Genomic DNA, 23,912 nt, shown 5'->3' with positions numbered 1-23,912 from the left:
AGTATAATTAATTATGTATGTATAATAGTATTAATATTTATATAATTTATATTTTATATGTGAAGTAACGTAACCTCAAAATACACGCATTAAAGAGGCGCGCGAAGTATTCATATCATGAGAATCGCCAGCCCAGCATCGAAATCTGAAAATATTAAAATCCCAATCTCTTCATTTTATTTCAAAGCAGATAGAGATATAAATAGAACCGCCGAAGTGTTCCGACCGGCCATCGTGCACCTTCGAGTTTTCAAATTCAGAAGAGGAGAAATGGGTTGCGCACGCAACCCAGGCATTTATATCGTCTCCTACCATATTTACACGAACATAGACGTGTCATAGTATTGGACCACGTATCGTTTCAGATCTGGGATCACTGTACTAAAACGACTTTACATACATAAGTGTCTCCAACTAAAGCTAGATGGCGGCACTTACTCAATTTTTTCGAATTATGTACTCTGAAAAAAATGGTTAGTTGAGCCAACTATTTAGTTAGTAAGATATGGTGCTGCTATTTTATTAGTTAAGTCTCTTATTTTATTAGTTCGTACAACAATTCCATTAGTTGCGCTGACTATTCAGTTAGTACCAGCAGCTAAGTAAATGGTTATTCCAACTAACGAAATAGCAGTACCATATCTTACAAACTAAATAGTTGGTTTGTAAGAGTTTGAAAATTTCTTGGGTTGTCAGAGACCCAAAATGTACCTTAAGGGTTAATTTTCCGAAATGATCAGAAATCCCTGAAATTCTTGAATTCCTTAAATATTTGAGAATTACTTGACTTCTCTGAAATATTGGAATATTCTAAATTCCTTATATTCTTAGAAATCTCTAAATTACTTAAATATTCTGAAATAATTAATTACTCCGAATATTCTAAGCTCTTTAAGCATTCTGAATTCTCTTCATTTTTTGAATTCCCAAAAAGCTTTGAAATCCCTGAAATCTTCGATTATCCTAAATTTTATTATTTTATTTCGTTCTTGTTTTATTATTCCTTTATTATTCGGAATTCTCTGAAATCCCTGAATCCCTTTCATTCTTTTGAATTCTGTGGATTATTTTTAAGTCCTTGGAATTTAGGTATTCATCAGAATGTAGTGAATCACACTAATTTAAGGCGTTCAGATGATTGAGGAAATTCAGATCTACCAGAGAATTCGGAGGGATTCAAAAGATTTGAAGGAAGTTAAAATAATTCAAAAGGGTTTGAAAGAACTTGAAAGTATTCTAAATTAGCCATTTCGCTTTATAATATTTTTGCGGTAGATTTGCAATTTTACTGGCCCCCTTTCCCATTAATGTCTGTGAAATATTTAAGTATTTTTAAAGAAAAATAAGACTGCATATCTCTTTCAAATTATTTGTTTTTAAAGTGATGAAACTTTACAATTTACATTGGAATCACAGTAATATTTTTTTATTTTTTTAATTATTATTTATCAATGCAATATTTTCCCCACACTGTTGCGCGCGTATAATTGTTACTCTGAGATAGTTTTATAATATTTTCCATGTAACTTTTAAAGGGAGGAATTTGATTAAAAAAATTCTAATACGTACGAACATATTAATTCTTTAATTCCAGTTTCTTTTCAAAAGATTATTATAAAAGCTTAGTACCATATTATTTATAATTTTAAGATCGATTCCAGAAGACCTTGTGTACATGCTAACATTATTTAGAAATAATTTCCAGTGGTTTAAAATTATTTAAAACAAACTTTGTATTACGTTATAAACAAACTAATTATCAAAAGTTGTTATTCGCGATTTGGAATGCTCAGCTTATTAAAGGTCAGAACTTTGCTATAAAAGGTAAAAAGAATTAAGTTTTCTTACGATTAAGTGTTTAAATAATCAATAATTTTCGTGAAGTTTCGAGAAACAATTTTTTTTATTAAAATAATCTTTATTTATTGATTCCATAAAAAATTGGGCTAATTTTGAAAAAAATGTAAACTCTGAATTTGTTTATGACAATTGTTTGAATAAAGCATAATTCTGGTAAATTTGCCAAATATTATATGAAAGAGTCATCAGAAAAACATTCTTAGTTGTGGCCGCCTAGAAATTGAGCCTATTTAATGGAAAAAAACCAAAATCAGTATTATTTTGTGAAAATAGTTTGAATAATAAATAATTCTTGTGAATTTACATGCCGTCATAGCGAAGAGTCATTCGAAAGACAATCTTAGTGAATTCTTTGACAAAGTTGAGTCTGTGGAAAAATATCCGAAGTGGGAATTTCTTTTGAAAGATTGTTTAAAAAATTCCCAATGAGTATCTATTTTCAACTATTGGCAATACAATTTTTATTTATCTCACATTTTATATAAAAACTCTGGACTTGAATGAGCCGCCCATTGGGTACAAAATTTGGCGACGTCTTTACGACATCGTTACGACATCTTTACGAAAAACTTTACGATGTCCTATGTCCATGACCTTAAGGTATCTTAACGATATCGTAAATGAGTCGTATGATCTGACGATGTACTTATGATATCGCAAAGACACCGAAGCGACATGAGCATAGGATGTCGTAAAGTTGTCGTAAACATGTCGTAACGATGTCGTAAAGACGTCGCCAAATTTTGTGCCCACTGAGTGAACATTTCCGATCCCGAAAATAACTTTTGTTTATTAATCTTTGTTAAAACTTTTGTTAAAACTTTAATTTTCTTACATGCTTCAAATTATTTTTAAATATTTTAGCACAGATATAAAAATTTCTTTGATAAATTTAAAAATCTTAAAAAAAATAGAACTTCTGAAAATAAAAAAAACCGTTAAATATGTTGTTTATTGAAAAATTAACAAAATTTATCATTATAAATAAAAAAAAAACTGAAGTTTTCGAAAGTTTTTAAGCATAAATAATAATAATTCAGTCGGAGTTATTCTATTAGTACGTAGTAATTCACTTATACACTAGAGTAATCCATTTGTAATCTTGAGTAATTCAAATTTAATCCGCCCCAATCCATCCTAGTGGGCACAAGTTTGGCGACGTCTTTACGACATCGGTACGACATAGTTACGACAACTTTACGACATCCTATGTCCATGTCGTTAAGGTTTCTTTACAATATCGTAAATAAGTCGTATGATCGGACGATGTCTTTACGATATCGTAAAGACACCGAAACGACATGGACATGGGATGTCGTAAAGTTGTCGTAAAGATGTCGTAAAGACGTCGCTAAATTTTGTGCCTACTGGGATTTTTAATTCAGCCAAATTCAAGTTATTCACAGTGATCTCAGTATGGCGGAGTAATCCACTTGCAAACCAAAGTAATTCATCCACTTGTGAACCGGAGTAATCCACTTGTGAACCAGAGTAATCTAGTTCAATTGGAAAAATATTAGAGTAATCTGGAAGTAATCTTGGAGTAATCTTAGTGCGACTTGTCAACCGGAGAAATCCACTTGTAAAGCGGAGTAATCCAGTTCTCGTTCGAAGTAATTCAAGTAATTCGGAGTTATCCCATTATGACGGAGTAATTCAATTGTAATCCGCAGTAATTCAGTCATAATTTGGCGTAATCCTCTTGTAATTCGAAATCATTCAAATCATTCTAAGTAATCCCAGTACAACGAAGTAATACATTTGTAAAAACCCAGTAGGTACTAAGTTTGGCGACGTCTTTACGACGTCGTTACGACATCTTTACGACAACTTCACGACATCATATATCCATGTCGTTACGGTGTCTTTACGATATCTTAAATAAGTCGTATGATCTGACGATGTCTTTACGATATCTCAAAGACACCGAAACGACATGGACATAGGATGTCGTAAAGATGTCGTAAAGATGTCGTAACGATGTCGTAAAGACGTCACCAAATTTTGTGCCCACTGGGAATGAGCAACACAAATATAATCCAACGTTATCCGCTTGTAATCTGAAGTTATTCAACTGATTCAAAGAAATCCCAGTCAGATGGAGTAATCCACTTTTAACTGGATTATTCTATTTCTCATCCGGCGTTAAAATTCTAATCCACTCGTGAAACAAAATAATTTATGTATTTTAGAATAATCCAAGTATTTTGGATAAATCCAGTTGTAATACTTTCATTTCGAAGTTACGTAGGTAATCCAAGAGATTAACTTCTAAAGCAGAATAATGGAGGTCGTTCAGAGTAGCTTATATAATATGTAATTCCTATAGTTTAAAACTGTTTTGATAAATAATTTTTTAATTAATTTTCTTAATTTTAAATTTAACATTTCCAATTTTTTTAAAATGATTTTTTAAATTGGAAATTCATGTATATTGTTGAAAAATCATGTTTTCCTGTAGTAAATTAATCTTCTTGGTCAAAAATTCAACTGTTCAGTGTGAAGATCATTGACTCATTCTAAATCATGCTATAGCATTCCTATGATTGATGGATTTTTTATAATGACTTTCAAAGTGATTTAAATGAGTAGGTTTCGATTTTTTTTTCTCCTGAAACTGGCAACACTCTGACAATTGTGTACTCTGGACTGCCTGTTTCAGACGAAAAAAACATTGCTAATTAAAAAAAAACAAGAGTATTTTCCGGAAAAAGGTCTTTGTCAAAAACGGTATATTTGCCTTTAGACTATGCTGTAAAAATATTACGTTCAAAAAATCATCATTTTATACGTGTAGGGGATCAAGCAAAACCGAATTATATAAAGCGCCTTAAGGCCTCTGGAAGATTTTCATCAAATTCAAATTCAAATTTTTTTAATTAAATATTTCTGAAAAAATATGTCCTTTCGCTCCTCTGGGAATCGGACCAAAGAACTTGCGCTTTCTGGTTGGTTACTTTTCCATTAAGCTACTAAAGAGATCGATATAAGAATCCGTTTTCAGAAATACACGCATTATTATAACAGGTGTTCCAAATACATTTCTTTAAGGAATCTGTATTATCATAAAATGTAACAGAATGTCTTAACGTCTATACAGACTAGATGGAGCTATGGGTTAAAATTTTTTAAAATTAAATCTTTTCTGAAAAGAAAATCTCCTTTCGATCCGCTTAGAGTTGAATTAAAGAACTTCCGCTTTCCGGTCGGTTGATTTCCCATTAAGCTACTAAAGAGATCGAGAGGAGAATCCATTTTCAGAAATACACGAATTATTATTCCAGGTGTCACAAATCAATTTTTCCAAAGAATCTGTATTATCATCAGAGAATAAAAGAATTTTTTGACGTCTCTACAGACTAGATGGAGCTATGAGTTAATTTTTTTTAAATTAAATCTTTTCTGAAAAGGAAATCTCCTTTCACTGCGCTTTGAATTAAATTGAAGAACTTCTGCTTTCCGGTTGGTTGATTTCCCATTCAGGTACTAAAGAGATCGAGAGGAGAATCCTTTTTCAGAAATACACGCATCATTGTGCCAGGTTTCACATATCATTTTTTTCAAAAAATCTGTATTAGCATTATAGAATAACAGAAGTTCTTAATGTTCTTTCAGACTAGATCGAGCTATGATTTAAACATTTTTCAATTAAATCTTTTCTGAAAAAAGATCTTCTCATTTCGCTCCACTGGCAATCGAACCAATGAACTTCTGCCTGCCGATCGGGTGTTTTCCCATTACGCTACCAGATAGATCGAGAGAAAAATCCTTTTTCAGAAATACATGCATTATCATGCCAAGTGTCATGAATACATTTTTTTAAAGGAATCTGCATTATCATCAGAGAATAACAGAATTTCTTTAAAAAGTTTAAAATGGTGGATTAATTATGGTGCCATAAAATTATGTTTTTCCTGATACATTCCTTAAAAACGGTGGAAAAAATATTTTTGTTTTTTGGTATATTCCTACAAAATACATATATCACCATTTTTGGAATCTCTAGCCAATCTGACATGAGAAATTCAAAATTCAAAATGGCGAATTTGAAATGGCAGCCTTTTACTTTTGATTTTATAAGAAAATGCTTTAATTGAATTGGTAAATAATACTCCGGGGTTATAAAGATATAGCTAGAAACCATAAATTGAAAATTGATCCTAATTTAAAATCGGATTCGTTATCAGCGATACCAAAAACCCCCTACTATGGTTTTTCAATTCAATTGTAAATTTTTTGGTATAAAATCAAGAGTATATGGCCGCCATTTTAAATACGCCATTTTGAATTTTGAAATTCTATTAGCATATTCATTATCAGCGATTGGAAAACCCCCCGAGTATGGTTTTTCAATTCAATTGAAATTTTTTTTCTAAAATCAAGATTATACGGCCGCCATTTTGAATACGCCATTTTGAATTTTTTAATTCTAATGCCAGATTCGTTATCAGTGATCCGTGAAACCCCCGAAAATGGGGTTTCAATTCAATTGAAGCATTTTTTTCTAAAATTAGCAGTAGACGATCGCCATTTTGAATTCGTCATTTTGAATTTTGGAATTCAAATATTGGATACGTTATCAGCGATTCTAAAACCCCGGAGTATGTTTTTTTAATTCAATCGAAGCATTTTTTTATAAAATCAATAGTAAGCGGCCGCCATGTTGAATTCTAAAATTTTGATATCAGATTCGTAATCAGCGATAACAAAAACCCTCTAGTATGTTTTTTCAATTTAATTTAAGCATTTTTGATAAAATCGAGAGTACCAGGAAAAACATATTTTTGATCGCCATATTGAATTCGCCATTTTCAATTTTTCAAAATACCAGATTACTTTTAAAATTAGGGAGCAAGTAGATCAATTTGCGCCTTTATTCAATTTGACTGGTTAAACCAAATTTTGAGGGTGTCTGTGATCCGCTTGACGTGAAAAGTCATATATACATATATATCGCTCTATCCCTTAAGGAGATTTTTTTACAAAAAAGTTTTAAAAAACTAACAAAATTTTTACAAGCATCTACAAATAAGTGCAATAATATACAACCAAAATAACAGGAAATTACAACTTTTTTCTATTATTGGGAAGGATTTTCTACTTTTTTGTATTTTATTATATATTATTGTATCTTTTTGCAGCTTTAATTTCTTATAATAAAATACGAGCATTTATAACATAATTTTTAGTAGAATCGATCGATTCGATTTATCATTCAGTTTAAGGTAAACTGATCATTACTGGGACAAATTTTGCCAACTGCTTAGGTATAGGTAAGTAATTTAATAACTCATAAATTTAATTTTGCAATAAAAATTAGTAAGTATGCATTAAAATTTAATATTGATTTATATTATACATCATCAAGATTAATAAGATTAATATTTTCGCGATACAAACGTAACTGTTTTGAAAAACCTTATCTTTTTGGAATGAAAATCCATTTTTTTTGTTTGAAAAGTCTACTTTTATATTTTTCATTAAGAATTCATCTTAACAAAAATTAATATATAAGTTGCAAGAACTGTTGAAAACAATTTAAATTATTTTTTGGTGAAAAATTGTATTATTTGTTTAAAAATTTAATTATTTTCTTTAGCAAATTATTTCTTCGAAAATTAAATAGTTTTTTGTTAAAAAGGCCTCCCGTTTGGTAAAAAAATTCAACTGTTTTGTAGAAAATTCATCTTTTTTCACTTCAAAATTTACTAGTTAGGTTGAAATTTTTTTTTTGGACTGACAAAACTTTTTTGATGAATATTTCAACTATTTTGTGGAAAATTCGTGTCTTTGGTTCGAAAATTTGTCTTTTTAAATATAAATTTCATCTTTCTTGAGCAAAAATACAACTGTTTTGTTAAAAATTAATCTGTTTAGGTTGATGCTTTAACAGTTTTATTTGAAATTAGTTTTTAATGAATTAAATTGCTTTCAATTTGTAATAAAAATAGTTTTCGTTGAAGTATTAACTATGATATTTTTTAAAATAAGAAGGCACCTTTTTTTGGTACACCTAATACTTCAATTTTTTAAACAAATTGTTGATATTTAAAATAAAAAAGACTAATTTTAATCATAAATTAAGAACACTTCAATTCATAAAAAAAATCGAAGTATCGCTCAAATAGTTCGCTGCGTAATAAAAAATTATAACATTTCTATCAAAACGAATGCATTTTCAATCAAGTATTCAATCAAATATTTCAACTAAATTGTTGGATTTTAAAAAATCTTAAAACGAAAAATTTGCTAGACATAGTTTAAAAATAGAACGGGACTTGGAGAGCATAAAAAATTTAGTGAAAACTAGTTTTAACTGATCAAAACGCGAAGTTATACCGAGAATATTTAAGGAAACTAGCTTTACACTGTGCTCAAAAGTAACTGCCAACAAATGTAAGCCCAAAAGGACTCACTTAAATTAATATGATTCTTAAAGTTTTTCCATTCGCCTTTTAAAAATATTTTTGTTGTAAATTTTTTTTTTTTAAAGTTATACTTTCTTGACTTGTTTCAGATTTTTTATTTATTTAAGAATACAAAATTTAGCCATTATGTGCGTTTGGTATTCTTTCCACAATTTCTATCGTAATTGGTTCAACAGGATGAGCAATAACTTCCACCCTCTGTTTAATGTTTGCGATGGGTTGAATGTGTTTCTTTTTTATAATATATTTCAGAAGAATTCTAGCTACAGCTGTCTTCATCTCCATCATTCCATATGCAGAACCTAGAAATGAAGAAAAAAGCATTTTTTATTTAGTGAGATATAAGTCTCAGTTAAAAATAATTCTGACCCCTTAATTTTATTAGAATATGAACCTATGCAGTTTCTTGTTCCACCACTAAAGGGCAAATAACAGTATGGATTCCGTTTCGCGACTTCTTCAGGAAGAAACCTATCAGGATCAAATTTGAGCGGATCAGGCCAGTATTTTTCATCGCGATGGATTCTTCCTATACAGCAGCTAGCCTTGGTACCTTTCGGCAATGTGTAGCCTCCTGAAAATACAATTATCGTTTTAATAAATAATGAAGAATTCATTCAAAAAAGTCTCTAACAAATGAAAAAATAACCAACCAATTTCAAGTTCTTCTTCTACTTTTCTTAAAAGTAATGGTGCGGCGGGAAGCAGCCTCATTGATTCTTGAATCACTCTTTCTGTATACTTCATTTGTTTTAAGTCTTCAATCGTAATAGAAAATTTTTCTGGAATTACCTCACCGTAAATGTCCTTCAACTCCTGATATGATTTTTCCTAAACACAATCAGTTATTAATGAATTTTCACGATGCTTGAATTCTCAATTCTTCAAATTTCCGAATTTTGAATATGTCAATTTAAATAATTCAATTTTGAAGGTTTCAGTGTTTAAATTAAAATGAGTTAGTTGGGTTAGTTGAGTTATTTGAATATGGTTATCGGTATAAATGAGGGTTTATCCACAAATTATTTAAACTGTCTTTTTGAAATTCTCAACCCCGACCCCTTCCTGATTAATAAGATTCTATAAACTTGGAAATAAAATACGCTAAAAAAATAACCATTTAACTCTGTGATAAGCAGCGAGGGAATGGTTGCTGGAGCGGAAAAATCACCAGAGGAAAAAAAGAAAGAGGGACATGAAAAATTAGAGGGGAACCATTTTTAAAAAACGTAACAAAAAATAAAAACGCCAGAAAGGGAGAGGGATTTGGGGAACTGGCTCGTGAGAGAGTGGGGGGGTGGGGGTGGGGGCGACGACTGAGCATAGAAGGACTGATGTAATTGTTGACCCAGAAGAGACAGAAGGAGGTGGGGAATGACTTTTAAAGTGAACAGTGAGAGAGGAGAGGAAGAAGTTAAGAATCTGATAGGAAATATAAGAGCAACAGTGAGATCAAAAGGAATAACAACAGTAGGAGTAATAAAGGAAGGGAGCAAAGGAATTTTGCTGGTAACATTAGGGTGTGACGAGGATAAGATTGATATAATTGGCAAAAACACGGGTTTGAAGAAAGAAAAGAGACAATAGGAGAAAATCTGACCTGGCATGAAGAGAGAAGAAAATGTCTACTTGAGCTTGGCAAACAAGGCACGGAATGGATAAAGACAGAAAATGGGGAAATGAGATGGAAGGAAACACGTGGGGGTCTACGAAATGAGCAGAGGGCTTAAGTTAAGTATGGCAGGAGCAAGAGGAGAAGATAGATACGTGAAAGTGGCGTTCTGCAATACCACATGATAAAAAAACAAAGATAAGGGTTCTTCGGGAGTTGACAAAATGGGATGTAATAAAGATGATTTGAACTTGGGCAGAAAGCCGAGAAGGGATCACGTGAAAGGAAGAGAAGTGGATGGCATGACGTCAGGGGCGAGATGAGTAACATTAGGTAAAGTTGTTGTGGATTTTTTATGCGTATACAGGAGAAGAGGAGAAGTGTGAGGATGGAGGACAGTAAGGAAATGGAAGGAGAAAAGGAAAAGAGGTTTCTGCTGTTAGGGGGTGGGGGTTGAAAGCATGCACTGTGGAACACTGGGGAGAGGTGTGGGATACAAAAACGGAGGGCTCTATAAGAAACTCAAAACACAAGGAAACGGACAAGACGGGTAGGAGGCTACTGGACTTATTGGCAGAGGCGGTATACTTTCTTTGAAACAGTAAAAACAGGGTGAAGGAAGAAGGGAAGTCTACGTACTCGAACATAAGAAGCAGAGTAACAGACAACATCCTAGTAGAAGAAAGAAGAAGGAAGCTGATGGTTAGAATAGAATTACGCAATTTAATAGACTCAGAGAACTTTCCGGCGATCGCGACATTGAAACATGGAGGCGTAAAGCGCAGTAGGAGGAAGAAGGAAAAAATGAGGGAAAGGAGATTTAAAATGGGCAGATAGATGAGAAAAGTTAAAAGAATGTACAGAAAAGAGAAAACGAGGAGATAAGAAGTCTAGAAGAGTAAGGAGTAACGCTACTTTAAAAACCTAATGGAGTGATCGATAAGGTAAGGGTAGAGCTAAAACTGGGAAAAGAATGAGAAAGGGTCAGGTGAGGATGGTCAAATGACGTTTGCAGAGAAAGTAAAGATACGAGGAAGGAGAATATAAGAAAATGGCTAATAGGGAAATGGAAAAAGTGGAATTCAACAGAAGACAGAGAAAGCCAGAAAGGATAAATAGTGAAAAAAGGCAGAAGGCGAAATAAAGGTACAAGTCAGACGTAGAGAAAGCCTTCAACGAAGGGAAGGAGTAGGTAGTGATACACAGGGAAAGAGCGGAGAAGGAGGGCACAAATGAAGAAATCAAGATAAAATAGTGAACGATGTATTTTAAGGGTCTGTCAGGGGATGTGGAAAATAGGGTAAGGCAAAAGAAAGAAAAACGATAGTTGGGAACGACGACAGCGAATACGAGATAAGTAGGGAAGAAGTGAATAAGGTGATTGCAAGGATGAAAGGAAACAAGGCCACAGGGGAGGAGGGCTTGAAAAATAAATCACTGAAATACGGAGGATTAAGGATGAAAGAAGAGATGTTGAAGATTTGCAACAAAATTTGAAGGGGAGAAGGGTGGCTAAAGGAATGGAAAAAAGTATTGGTAGTACCGTTGATTGAAAAAAGGAGGGATATAAAATTTACGCGGAAATGTTTAGGAGGTAGTTAGAAAGAAAGGTGAAAGGGAAAGGGAAGAGAAAGGATTTTAGGAAAGGGATGGGAACCGCGAAACTGGAGAGGCCATAAGTTCTAGGTAAGCACAAATCTAGTTAACTAAAATCCAGGTTTCAGCGTATTCATGATGATGCTTATTAAAATCAATATTTGTTATGTTCGCCAGAATTTTGCTTGAAATTTGATCAGCTTACCTGAACATCAGGATAGGATGCCAATGCCAACATTAAATACTGAAGAGTAACTGCCACAGTGTCATACGCCTATAATTGCACACAAATTTTCTAGAAATATTTTTTGAATTATTTGAGAAATTATAAGTTTACTTATCAAGCACTTAGTATAATTACCGCCACTATCATTGAGTTTACTTCATCACAAATGTCTTGTTCAGAGAACTTCTGTTTGTCTTTTAGGTCTAAGAGTAAATCCAAAAATCCTTTTCTTTGATTCGAAATTTCACCTGAAAACTCATCTGTTGCTATATGGAATAAATATATTGTTATTATCATTTGTGAATCATATGCTTGTATGTATTGTTACAGTATAATTGTTGTTTTACCCTTTTCGACTCGATTAGGTTTTTCCAAATTAATTTTTTTCTTTTCAATTATCTAAAAAGTGTACAAAAGTGACGCATTTCGATACGAAATTAGTTAATTCAATTAAAAATTCACGTATGTTATGTTACGCATTGCTTACAGAATGTGCTGTACTGTGCATCCAGTTAATGCAATTGTAGAAATCCTTTGACATTTTTGTTAAATTGAAAATTATATCTGGATGTAGCCAAGGTCTGTAAGCTCTCTTCATCATCAGTTCGAAGGCTCTGTTAATAATTTATTATAATAACATCAAAAGCTTAAGGTCTTGTAACACTTATCCGATTCCTACCTTAAGGGTAGCCTATAAAGGATCGTACTTAAATTAAGTGACAGTTCGAGGGGGGGGGGGGAGACAATTTATTACGATTTTTTACGGAAGTGGGGAGGGAGTCCTTCACTCATGTACACAATTTTAGCAAAGTCACTAACACTTTCTCCTGAAGATCACCTTGTTAGTTCTAAATTTTGTTATTTGTTGGATAATTTGATAATTTGTCCCAAAGACATCCTGTTTGATTGCAAATTCAACTAGTTAGTAAAAACTGCATCTTATTGGGTTAGAAGTTCAGCTCTTTTTGTAGATCATTAACCGTTTGTTGAAAATCATATTTTGTTGCTGATAAGTCAAATGAGATCTTTTTTTGAAAATTAAACTATTATATACAAAATTTACTTTGTGTTTAAAATTCGTATTTTTGTATTGAAAAGTCAATTGAAATCTTTTTCATGAAATTTCAACTCTTTTTCGGGACATTTGTCTTTTTGATTTTAAAATTCTCCTGTTTTAGTAGAAGTTTAATTTTATTGACAAAAATGCAAATGTTTGGTTGCAAATTTAACAATCTTGTTAAGAAGTCATCCTTTTTGGCTAAAAATTCGACTATTTAGGAGAAAATTGACTTATTGTTTACAATTCTTATTTGGGTGTTAGGCAATGAACTGGAATCTTCTTTGGTTAAAATTTTACTATTACATTTTTTTTAGTTCAACTTCTTTAGTAGAAATTTTACCTTTCTTGAATAAAAATGCAACTATTCGTTTGAAATTTCAACAATTTTGTTTAAAAGTAATAATTTTTTGTTGAAAATTTTACTTTTTTTAATTTAAGTATTTTGTAGAAAATAAACTTTTTATTTTAATTCATTATAAATAAAAATTAACTATTTTATAGAAAATTTACTTTTTGTTAAAAATTTATATTTTTATGTTGGTAAATGAACTGAAATTTTTTCTGGATGAAAGTTCAGCTTTTCAAAGAAAAGTTTGTCGTTTTATATTAAAAATATAAATGAATAAATATAATATAATTAAACACACACATGTATAAAAATGTTTTGATAAAAATACATCCTTTTTTATTGAAAAAATGGTTTTTTTAAATAAAAATTTAATTTTTGTCGTAGAAACTTATTTTTATTTGAAAATCCATATTTTTATCTTAAAAAGTCAACTGAAATCTTTTTTGGATGAAAAATCAACTATTTTTGAAAATTTATTAATTTTTAAAAATAAAAATTCATCTATTTTAAGAGAAATTTAATATTTTTTGGATCAAAATACAATTATTTGGTAGAGAATTTAACATTTTTGTCAAAAAGTCTTCCTTTTTTCTTAAAAAATTCGTCTTTCTAGATTAAAAATTCCATTTTTTTCGTAGAAACTAATTTCTTATTTAAAAAGTCATATTTTGATCGTGAAAAGTCAACCCAAATATTTTATACAGGAAATTTCACTGCTTTTTTGAAAATTGATCTTTTTGGTTTAAAAATCATTTCATTTTAGTAGAAATTAATTTTTGTATTAAAGTGCAACTTTTTGGTTAAAAATTATTATTCTTTGCTTCATTATTCAACTATTTTGCTTAAATGATTTGGTTGAATCACTTTGTTAAGAAACATTTTTTTTAAGATTTATATTTTTAGGTAAAAGTCATCTCTTTAGTTAAAAGTTGAACTATTTTGTTGAAATTTAATCTATTTTAATTGAGAATTCAACTACTGGGGTAAAAGGTAAATTATATTGTTTAAAATGAATTTTTTGAGATTGAAGGCTTATGTCTTTGCTTGAAAATTTATCTGCTTCGTGGAAAAGCCTGCTTTGTGTTTAAAATAAATTTTTTAACTGTAAATGTCACTATTCCAATTCTTTAAGATTGATATGTTTTGGCTGGAAAGTTTCCTTTTTTGGTAAAAAATTTGGTGTTTGGAAATTCAATTTTTGACGCGGAAATTCGCCTTTTGGCTTGAAGGTTTAACAATTTAAAAATACTTTTATTTATATTGTTGAGACTTTTTAGTTAGAAATTTATCTTTTAAGCTTGAAAATTCAAGTAGTGTGTTACAAATTTAATTTTTTTGTTAAAATTTCAAGTATTTTATTAAAAGCCATTTTTTATAGTAGAAAACACATTTTTTGTTTAAAATAAATTGATAAATATAAAATTTGAATTTGTGTCTGAAATAATATTTTATTTCATTAATGAAAGATTATATGTTCAAAGTATGACAAGACTAAAATGCTAGTATATAAATATTAATGATCAGGGATTTAAAAAAAGTTCTCGGACACCCTGCGTTATTCTATTAGCAATAACTAGCAAAACATTTCTGGAAACTAAAAATCACGTACACATAAATTTGGGGCGAAATTGTCATCTGCCCCCAAAAGAATGTCAGTAAGGTAGAAATCGGCTAATTTTTATATTACATAACCTTAAATAAGGCCCGTTCAAAAAGGTCAGATAAATTAATTTCCTTATACCTGTTTACACATTCACTATAATGTGTGTACATTTTTGAGTCGGAAGATTCGGAAATACCCATAGCACCTTCTAAAAGAATAATAAGTAAACGATAAAGTTTTTGAAATGTTCAATAAATTCGCATCAATAGAATATTCTAATGAATTATTTATTTTAACTTCTCTTACCCAAAGCAACATCTAAGGAATAAGATACCATATAGGTGTGAATTTTAAATTCACCTTCACCAAGTTCTTTTTCCATTTTCTCTGTCATCGACTTTGCATGTTTATCGAAAATATGCAAAAATGTTCGTAGCGTTTGAGGATTAAAAGCAGGTAGAATCAATTTCCGGTGAGCACGCCATATTGGAGCTAATGGACACAAATATATCTATAATAAAATCGTAGAATTTCTGCCTTACTGTTTTAAAATGAATTTAAATTTCTATTAAATGACGCCTAATTGACCTGTTTTTGGTGAATTTGATTTTTCAATTTTATATATATATATATATATATATATATATACTTTTTTAATCTTAGGCCAGCCGTAGGTCAAGGAAAACCTGCCAATCAAGGAATTTGAGGGAATATTATTGGTCAAGGAAAGTCAGTAAAAATATGGAGTTTTTGAAAAAAATGTTGAAAAAGTCACGGAATTTCTATCTCAAGGAACAACTGTCAAGGATAACAAATTTTATTTTGGAATTGTTCTTTCTGTTTATAAAAGACTGAAAAATCTTTATTTTGTTAAACCTTCGTCTTTTAGGTTTGAAAATTCATAATTTTAGTTCCGAATTTATCCCTTTGTTTGGAAATAGGACCGTATTTTTGTTTGTAAACTAATTTTCTTGATTGCCAGTTCACCTATTAATATTGTTGTTTTACTATTTGTCTATACCTATTAAGTTTTTATCCAGAATTTATCTTTTTAGATTGAATATTTAACCATATAGTTAAAATTTAACACGAATTGTTGAAAATTTAATTATTATTTTGTGAATGGAGCTCTTTGTTTGAATATTTAACAATTTTGTTAAAAATATTTCTTTGTTGTTGAAATATCAACCGCTACATTTTTCGTCGTGAAAACATCTTTTTGTTGCAAATTCTGTCTTCTAAAAATCTTAGTTATTTGTTTGAGAATGCAACCGTTTTTATTTGAAGTCAAATTTATATTTCCTGAAAATTGAACTTTTTTTTTTACAATCAATCTTTGCAGAGTTAAGAAAAACTATTCTAGCTTGAAAAATAAAAAAGCTGGTTGAAAATTCATCTTTGAGGATAGAAGAGTCATCTTTTTAGGTTAAAATAATTAAAGGTATTTGTTTTTTTCAATTTAACCTGTAATGGAATATCAATATCGGTTATCAAAGATTTTATGTTAAAAATGCGACCATATTAAAAAGCTGATTTTTTAAAATTATTGATCAGGTGCGAGAATTTCAAAAATACAGTTTTTGGCTGACCTTGAATTTGACTTATTGTACTAATTTCATTCCGAATAAATTGCCTACTGACTATTATTTGTCTTTTACAATTTCTTTTAGTTATTTTAACATTTACAGCACACAGTTTTCAGTGACAAAAATAAACTTTCTTCAATGCTTTTATATCAATATTTTGACTTGTTTTACAATCTGGCGTCAATTATAAAAAAAATAAATCTGATGATCATAAAATGTTAATATATTTTTAAATATTTGGACGCTAATTTTTATTAGAAATATGATTATATTTATATTTACATTATTTATATTTGCGAGAATTACCTGGAGCAAGAATCAATGAATTGCCGAACCAGGGCCGAGCGAATTCGTATACAACAGGTTTCTCCATGCTTTTTGGACTTGTTAATATAGTCTTAAAATAATAATTAAAGAATTAATAAAAAATAAATTCCAAATTTTTTAACTTTATATTTACTTTCAGTTGATCAGGTTCGGAAATTGAAACAAAAAGTTGATTGCCAAACCACACTCGACTTGGCGAAGCATATCGTTCAATAATATCCAATGCTGCATAGTAAGCAGCTGAAAAAAACAACATATTTTTTCGGATTCATTTTTTGTAAGTATTTAAAATTTTATGCCTGCAAAATTGTAATTACACTTTATATTCAGGCAATCTTCTCAAATCTCTTTGGCCTTGAAGAAAAAATTATCATCATTAATCATGACACATTCATTAATTAATCTGAGGCATTCAGAAAATTCAAGGCATTCCGTAACTTCAAGGAAATCAGCGAATTTAAAGAATTCAGTGAAATAAAGTAATTAAGAGAATTCAAGGATTTCAGAGCATTTATGGAATTAAAATAATTCGAGGGATTCTGAGAATTCGAGGCATTGAGCAAATTCAAGGCATTCCATGAATTCAAGGAATTTAGTGAATTCTAGGAATTGAGAGAATTCCAAGAATTAAGAGAATTCAATGGATTCAGAGAGTTCGAGGAATTCAACAAATTCAATGTACCAGCCTCGCAAACAATCTTATGTGAATAAATAAAAATGCACAGTTGGTGCAGGTTGCCTCTGCGCACGTGCAAAGGTGGGTAAGCGACATCTGTGTACGTGGACAGTTAGGAAACTGTCATATGTTTACGTCCAGGCCCACGGAAGCCCATCTGTGAACTTCGAAAATAAAATGCGCACAGTTGTACAACTACCATCTGTACACGTGCACAGATGTTACTTGGCCAACTAAGCAGTCTAAATATTGACGGGGACAGTTATAACTTGGACAACTGTGCACGTACAGAGATGGTACCTAGACAACTGTGCACTTGCACAGATGGTACTTGGACAACTGTGCACTTGCACAGATGGAACTTGGACAACCGTGCACTTGCACATATGATAATTGGACTTCTGTGCACTTGCACAGATGGTATTTGGACAACTGTGCACTTGCACATATGGCAATTGGACAACTGTGCACTTACAGAGATGTTACTTGGACAACTGTGCACTTGCACAGATGGTACCTGGACAACTGTGCACGTCGAAATTTCAACGTGCACATATGTACTCTTATGGTATTAGACGTGTACAGATGGATGTTTGACCCCTAACGCGTAAAGCTGGGCACGTGCAAAGTTGTCTGTCGCCCAAGCAAATGGCTGCTAATTTTGAAGTCTGCATACATTAATTTTGGAATGGAAGTCAAATAAAATTGCATATATTCTAAAGTCAAAGGTATTTTTATATGATAATGTAATCACCAAAAGACAAATAGCACTTTGGATATTTTTGTAGAAATATTTTCACAAAACAATCTTTTCTTGATTTTGTTTCCTCATAGAGGAAGCTTTGTGATGGTAAGGTTTTCGAAAAACTTTAATTCATTTAATCAAACCTTCAGTTTAAAAATGCCTAATACAATGTTCTGAGCAATCGTCCGGAAGTGTGTGTGTGGATATATATATATATATATATTGTGTGTGTGTGTGTGTGTGTGTATGGGAGTGGATGTCCAGCATTTTTTTGATCACGATAATTTGAAAAGATTGCAGATAAATTGATGAAATTTGGAGGACCTGTTTTTACCGCTAATATCTTGAAACTGACTGAAGGATTTCTGAAAATATGTATTCGATTTTTTAGCTCTGTATAATATTTTGAAAATCCGTTATTTATACTAAAACTTTTTTCATTAATATAAGTCAAAGTTTATGCAAAAATATAAAAGATTCCTTAGTTCAAGACGAATCGATTGACCTATAATGTAAAAAAATTTTATTAAAGGGTAAGGAAGTTATCGCAGGGATGCTACAAAACCTGGAAGACCTGTAAAAGTCATGCAATTTAAAAAAAGTGTTTAAGAAACCTGAAAAAGTCATGTATTAAAAACAGATGGCTGGAAAACCTGGAAAAGTCATCGAATTTTGTTGATACGAATCGATTGACCTATAATATTGATAAATTTGACGGAAGAGTAAGGAAGCTATGGTAATGCACAATTTTTGAGAAAACGGGTTCTTATAGTAAAACTTTTTTTTAACATAAATCAAAGATTATGCAAGAATAAAATATAAAATAGGTTCCTTGGTTCGAGAGGAATCGATTGACCTATAATGTTAATCGATTATATTAAAGAGTAAGGAAGTTATGATTATTTATAATATATTAGAAATCGAAGTTCATATTAAAAATTTGTTCTCATTCTCATAATGCATCTCATATTATTTGAAAAAACTGTTTTTTATAGTAAAACTTTTTTGACTAATATAATAAAAAATTAATGCAACAACAGAACAGACCCGTGCTGAAATTTCGAAAGGACTCTAGTGGGGCCCTGGCTAGTTTCCCCTACCTCGAGTCGGGCTCTAGAGGGGAAAACTAATCGGGACCCCATCTGGAATATAACACTGGGGTCACGGGGGCCCTAAAAGATTTTCTATTAGGGTTCTAATGGGTCAGCCCGCCTACAATTCAATTAAAGAGAAGAGCCTCTGCGGGTCTCCAACAGGGTACTGTCACGCTACTGGCAGCCAGTACTTTTATCCGTTCATCATCATACGACTGTATACAATCCGAATATCATTTATATTTTCATAAATTGAAATTTCATTTAAACATTTTGTGTAATTTTAACATCCAGTACTACTATACTATAACGATATGACAAAAAAGGTATTTAAAAAAAAATTAATTAATTGCGAGTATTTTTACTTTAAATATTAATGGTCCTCTTTATAGTAAATACATATATTTCATTCCTAAACATTATATTACAAATAAAATTTCTAACGCTACGGGGTTCGAACCTACATATCTATACCTAAATCTATCGCCTAACAGTCGGGAGTCTTAACCACTGCGCTAAACCGAAAAGTTGAAACTCGATATAAAAGCCATCCTCATAACCTACAGCTTAAAAAAAGCTAAAAGACAAAATTTTAAACTCTCTTTTTTCAATTAAATATTTATTATTATACGACCTTATTCAAATGTAAAATATACAAACCGTTAGAATTAATATTAATAAAATCATTTTTAACTAAATAAATTTAATCGACTAAAATTTTTCTTCGTATAATATTTCCTTTTTTCCCATTTTAGATTACTTTACAACTTTGTACAGTTCTTTAACTTTAACTGAAAAATATCTACCTGGCTCCGAAGGAAATATTCATTAGTGCCCTAAATGAAGTTTTCGAGAATAACGAATTTAAATACTCATAAAAACATTATGTTTGCATACTGAAACCTTCAAATGCCTCAAAATTATAGTTTAGGCAATATAAGATTTTAGGAGTTCTCTGGTCGGGGCCCCATTAGACACAAATAGATTTGCCATACCTATACGAAGCATGGAATTCTTCACTAGAACCTGACAGTGCACCCTTCAGTATTTTCTAGACTAGATATTTCGATAGGGGCCTAACCCGTTTTTTCTAGTATAGATATTCTGATAGGGGCCCCAACGGAACCCAACTTCAAATAGGGAAAGATGGGGAAATTTCTGCACGGTGATTTCTTGATTCGAGGAAAATCTCTTGATATATAATATCAATAAACTTGTTTGAAGAGTAAAGAAGTTATGCTCATTTATAATATTTAAAACAACTTTTTTGAACAGAAAATTTTTTTTAATCGACATATTTCAAAGTTGATGCATGAATAGAGAATACTTATTGATCATAAATTTTCAAATAAAATAATTCTGACGATTTTTTTGAAAACATCAAAAAGTTGGGAAAAGGATGCGACGGAACTCCCTCCTTCCCTTTTCCAGCTCAAGAAATTATCATTTCAAATATAAAATTTTATTTGTGTGATTTATCTTCGCATTTTAAAAATTGTTTATATTATTTTCAATTTTGTATTTTTTGTAAGTTTCTATTTTTGAATCGATCAAAATAAAAACCATAGTTTGTCTAATATGTAAAAAATCACTAATGTTCTCTCTATGAGGAAGCAAATACTTTTGCTTACGGAAAGCAAAGTGCTCGTGAAATAAGCACTATATAATTATAAATGGAAAAAACAGTCAAAGTTTAGGTTGATAGAATAAGTTTAAGCTTTGTATATTAATTCAATATAATTACCAGAGGTATCCTTTCCAATAAAACTAAGACCATTTCCTACAATAGGGTAAGCCTTTGGCCCCGGGATTTTGGCAGCATGTCTATAAAATTGAATGTTTTTTACGTAGTCAAAGAGTAATAATACAATAATACTTAAAATACCGATGAAAAAGTACAAGATCACTGCCATTTTCACGAATTTGGCGGACTGTTTACTGTGAGAATGAAAATAAAACTGATGTTTTCCCACTACAGTTGCTTTTATGCATACGAACAACGCTGTAAATTGATCCTAGATGTCAAGAAGCGGGTCAAAATTTTTTTCCGAAATTTCAATAATTCATAATTTTGAACCCTAAGTTATCTTCTATTATAATGCAAAGATGGTAATTTCCATTTTTTGACATAAATAATTTTGTATTTTCAAAATACAAGATTGCAGTTTGCAATTACACATCAGGAATGCAAATTCAATTGTTTTGTAAAAATTCGTCTTTTTGGATTGAAAAATCAACTATGTTCGTAGATCTTTAACCTTTTGTTTAAAATTGATATTTTTTGCTGGTTAGTCAACTAATATCTATTTTAGATGAAAAATATTTTTTATAAAAATGTATCTTTTTAATTTAGGGTTTATCTTTTCTACTAGATGTAATGCATCTTCTTTGGATAAAAATGTAACTTTTTTGTTAAAAATTCAACTATTTTCTAGAAAATTTACTTTTTGTTTATAATTCGTATGTTTGTGTTGAAAAGTCAATTAAAATCTTTTTGGATGAAATTTTAAATCTTTTTTGGAAATTTGTCTTTTTGACTTGAAAGTTCACTTGTTTTAGCAGAGTTTTCATTTTTCTTGGACAAAAATGCAACTGCTTGGTCAACAATTTAACATAGTTGTTAAAAAGTCATACTTTTTGTTTAAAAATTCAACTAATTTACAGAAAAGTAACTTATTGTTTACAATTCTTCTTTTTGTGTTCAAAAGTGAAATGGAATCTTCTTTGGATGAAAATTAAACTATTTTGTATAAAATTTACTTTTTGTTTAAATTTAACATTTTGGGGTTAAAAAGAGAACTAAAATCCTTTCTGCATAAAAATTCCACTATTCTTTAGAAATTAGTTTTTTTATTTTAAATAAAAATTCGTCTGTTTTAAGAGAAAATTCATCTTTCATGAATAGAAATGCAACTATTTGATGAAAAATTCAACTTTAAAAAGAAAATTATACTTTTTTTATTAAAATTTTCTCTGTTTAAGTACAAATTTTATCTTTGATGGATAAAAATACAACTATTAGGTGTAGAATTAAACTTTTTTGTTAGAAATTAATCTTTTTTGGTTGAAAAAATTCGTCTTTTTGTATTAAAAATTAAATTTTTTTCTTAGAAACTTTTTTGCGGTTAAAAAATTGATATTTTCAACTCATTAAAAATTAAAAAAAATGCTTTTGTTTATAATTCCTTACAATAAACAATAATTGTAAGTACATAAAGAAATTCAAAATTATTTTAAATTTATATTTGTAATGAAAAAGGTATTTCTTCCTTTAAATTAAAAATCGATTATTTATTTTTAAAGCACTAAAATCAAATAGTTATTTTAACTTTCACTTTCTAAGTCTGTTTCGTGACCGAAGAAATGTTTATAAATTTAATTGTTTGTTATAAAGATTGTCTTGCATATTTCATCATTTTAAATAAGCGCGCCAACTGTAACCAATCTGACTGTCGACGCGACGCGACGTATGTACGTTGAAATAGAAGACAGTTTTAACATGTTTTGATTCAACTGTCAACAAACAGAGGTAAAAATGTGTGCGAATGTGCAATTTTTGAAAGTTAATTTGAATGCCAAAGATGTGCCAGGTGCCGAAAAAAATATCAGATTTAACTGTTGAAGGACACAGTTGTACTGAATTAAAAAGATGGATGCAGTGTCGGAAGGAATTGACACAGGAAAAAAAGAACGAATTAGTTGCATGGTAAGGTTACATCATGCCTTTCAGTGGCGGATTTACATGAGGGCCCTTTGGCACGTGCCCGGGGGCCCTTGCAAATTAAATAACCCATTAATTTTTCTTTTACACCTTCTCGAAAAATCAAAGAATGTGATCTTCACATTTATCATTCAAATAATACAACTCCTTGAGAATATGTAATATTGAATTTAACCGATAATTTTTCAACTATAATTATTTATAATTACGTAATAAAAAACAACTAAAAAAGTAGAGTTTTCCATTACAAAAAGATTTACACTTGATTAGAGAATTCTCAGTACCGCTTTCTCACTCAATCGATATTTTTTCTTCGAATTGCTGAACGAGCGCCAATGCAGAGTGCGGCCGGGACAATGTTTACATTTTTCAAGATAAGCAGAATTGCTCGTTAATTTAATTTTTGAGTATAGTGTAAACGAGAATTTCTAGTAGTTATTTATTATTATTAGTATTATATTAGTATTATTTATTAATACTAGTAATGTATCATTTTTCGTACATGAAGAAAGTCAGAAATCAGAAATACATGAAATATATTGTCGAATAGGCTTTTGAATTCCTTACAAAAGGCCCCCACACTCGTTCGTGCCCAATGGCCCGTTGAACATAAATGCGGCGCTGATGTCTTTACCCATTTATCGGATTTCTTGCATTGATCACAGTTTCTCACGGGTAATACTGTGCTTCTGTCATCAATTTGTCCTTTTCTAAACCTAAGGCATGGCTTTTGCAAAGTTTATAGAATAAAAATTACACTCTTCGCGATATGCGTTCCTACGGCTGTCACTAAGTATAGAAATCATCATTTTTAGTAGCTAAAATCACCAGAGATTTTTTATTAAATTGCTACGGTTTAAAATCACTTTCATATAATTAAAGGAGGCAGGCATAGCAATAATAGTTCTTTGAATTCATTGTAAAGGATGTTTTAACATCCCTTATACGTTGCAACCAGGGAAATGGCATTCCTTAATGAACGAAAACGCAAGGTATGTTCTGAGTAAAATATCAGGGTAGAAAAGTACA

At 30.5% G+C, this 23,912-nt stretch overlaps 1 protein-coding gene across 1 annotated transcript in view; it reads right to left on the bottom strand.

Moving 5' to 3' along the window:
• Positions 1-21,096, bottom strand: part of LOC117180647 (cytochrome P450 4C1-like) — a 49,221-nt gene extending 28,125 nt beyond the window's left edge. Inside the window, exons 1-12 of the mRNA XM_033373136.1 lie at positions 20,907-21,096; positions 16,781-16,887; positions 16,627-16,717; positions 15,041-15,226; positions 14,873-14,942; positions 12,210-12,336; positions 12,070-12,121; positions 11,858-11,988; positions 11,702-11,770; positions 8,942-9,119; positions 8,683-8,862; positions 8,411-8,590 (exon numbers count right to left, since the gene is read on the bottom strand). Of these exons, the coding sequence (XP_033229027.1) occupies positions 8,411-8,590; positions 8,683-8,862; positions 8,942-9,119; positions 11,702-11,770; positions 11,858-11,988; positions 12,070-12,121; positions 12,210-12,336; positions 14,873-14,942; positions 15,041-15,226; positions 16,627-16,717; positions 16,781-16,887; positions 20,907-21,075 (1,540 nt within the window). The 5' untranslated portion in view covers positions 21,076-21,096. The remainder of the gene's footprint in view (positions 1-8,410; positions 8,591-8,682; positions 8,863-8,941; positions 9,120-11,701; positions 11,771-11,857; positions 11,989-12,069; positions 12,122-12,209; positions 12,337-14,872; positions 14,943-15,040; positions 15,227-16,626; positions 16,718-16,780; positions 16,888-20,906) is intronic.
• Positions 21,097-23,912: the final 2,816 nt, after the last annotated feature.

Source organism: Belonocnema kinseyi, chromosome 9, assembly GCF_010883055.1.
Source record: "Belonocnema kinseyi isolate 2016_QV_RU_SX_M_011 chromosome 9, B_treatae_v1, whole genome shotgun sequence".
Classification (NCBI taxonomy): Eukaryota; Metazoa; Arthropoda; class Insecta; order Hymenoptera; family Cynipidae; genus Belonocnema; species Belonocnema kinseyi.
The sequence above is the reverse complement of the archived record's forward strand: the minus strand, read 5'-3'. Positions and strand labels throughout refer to the sequence as shown.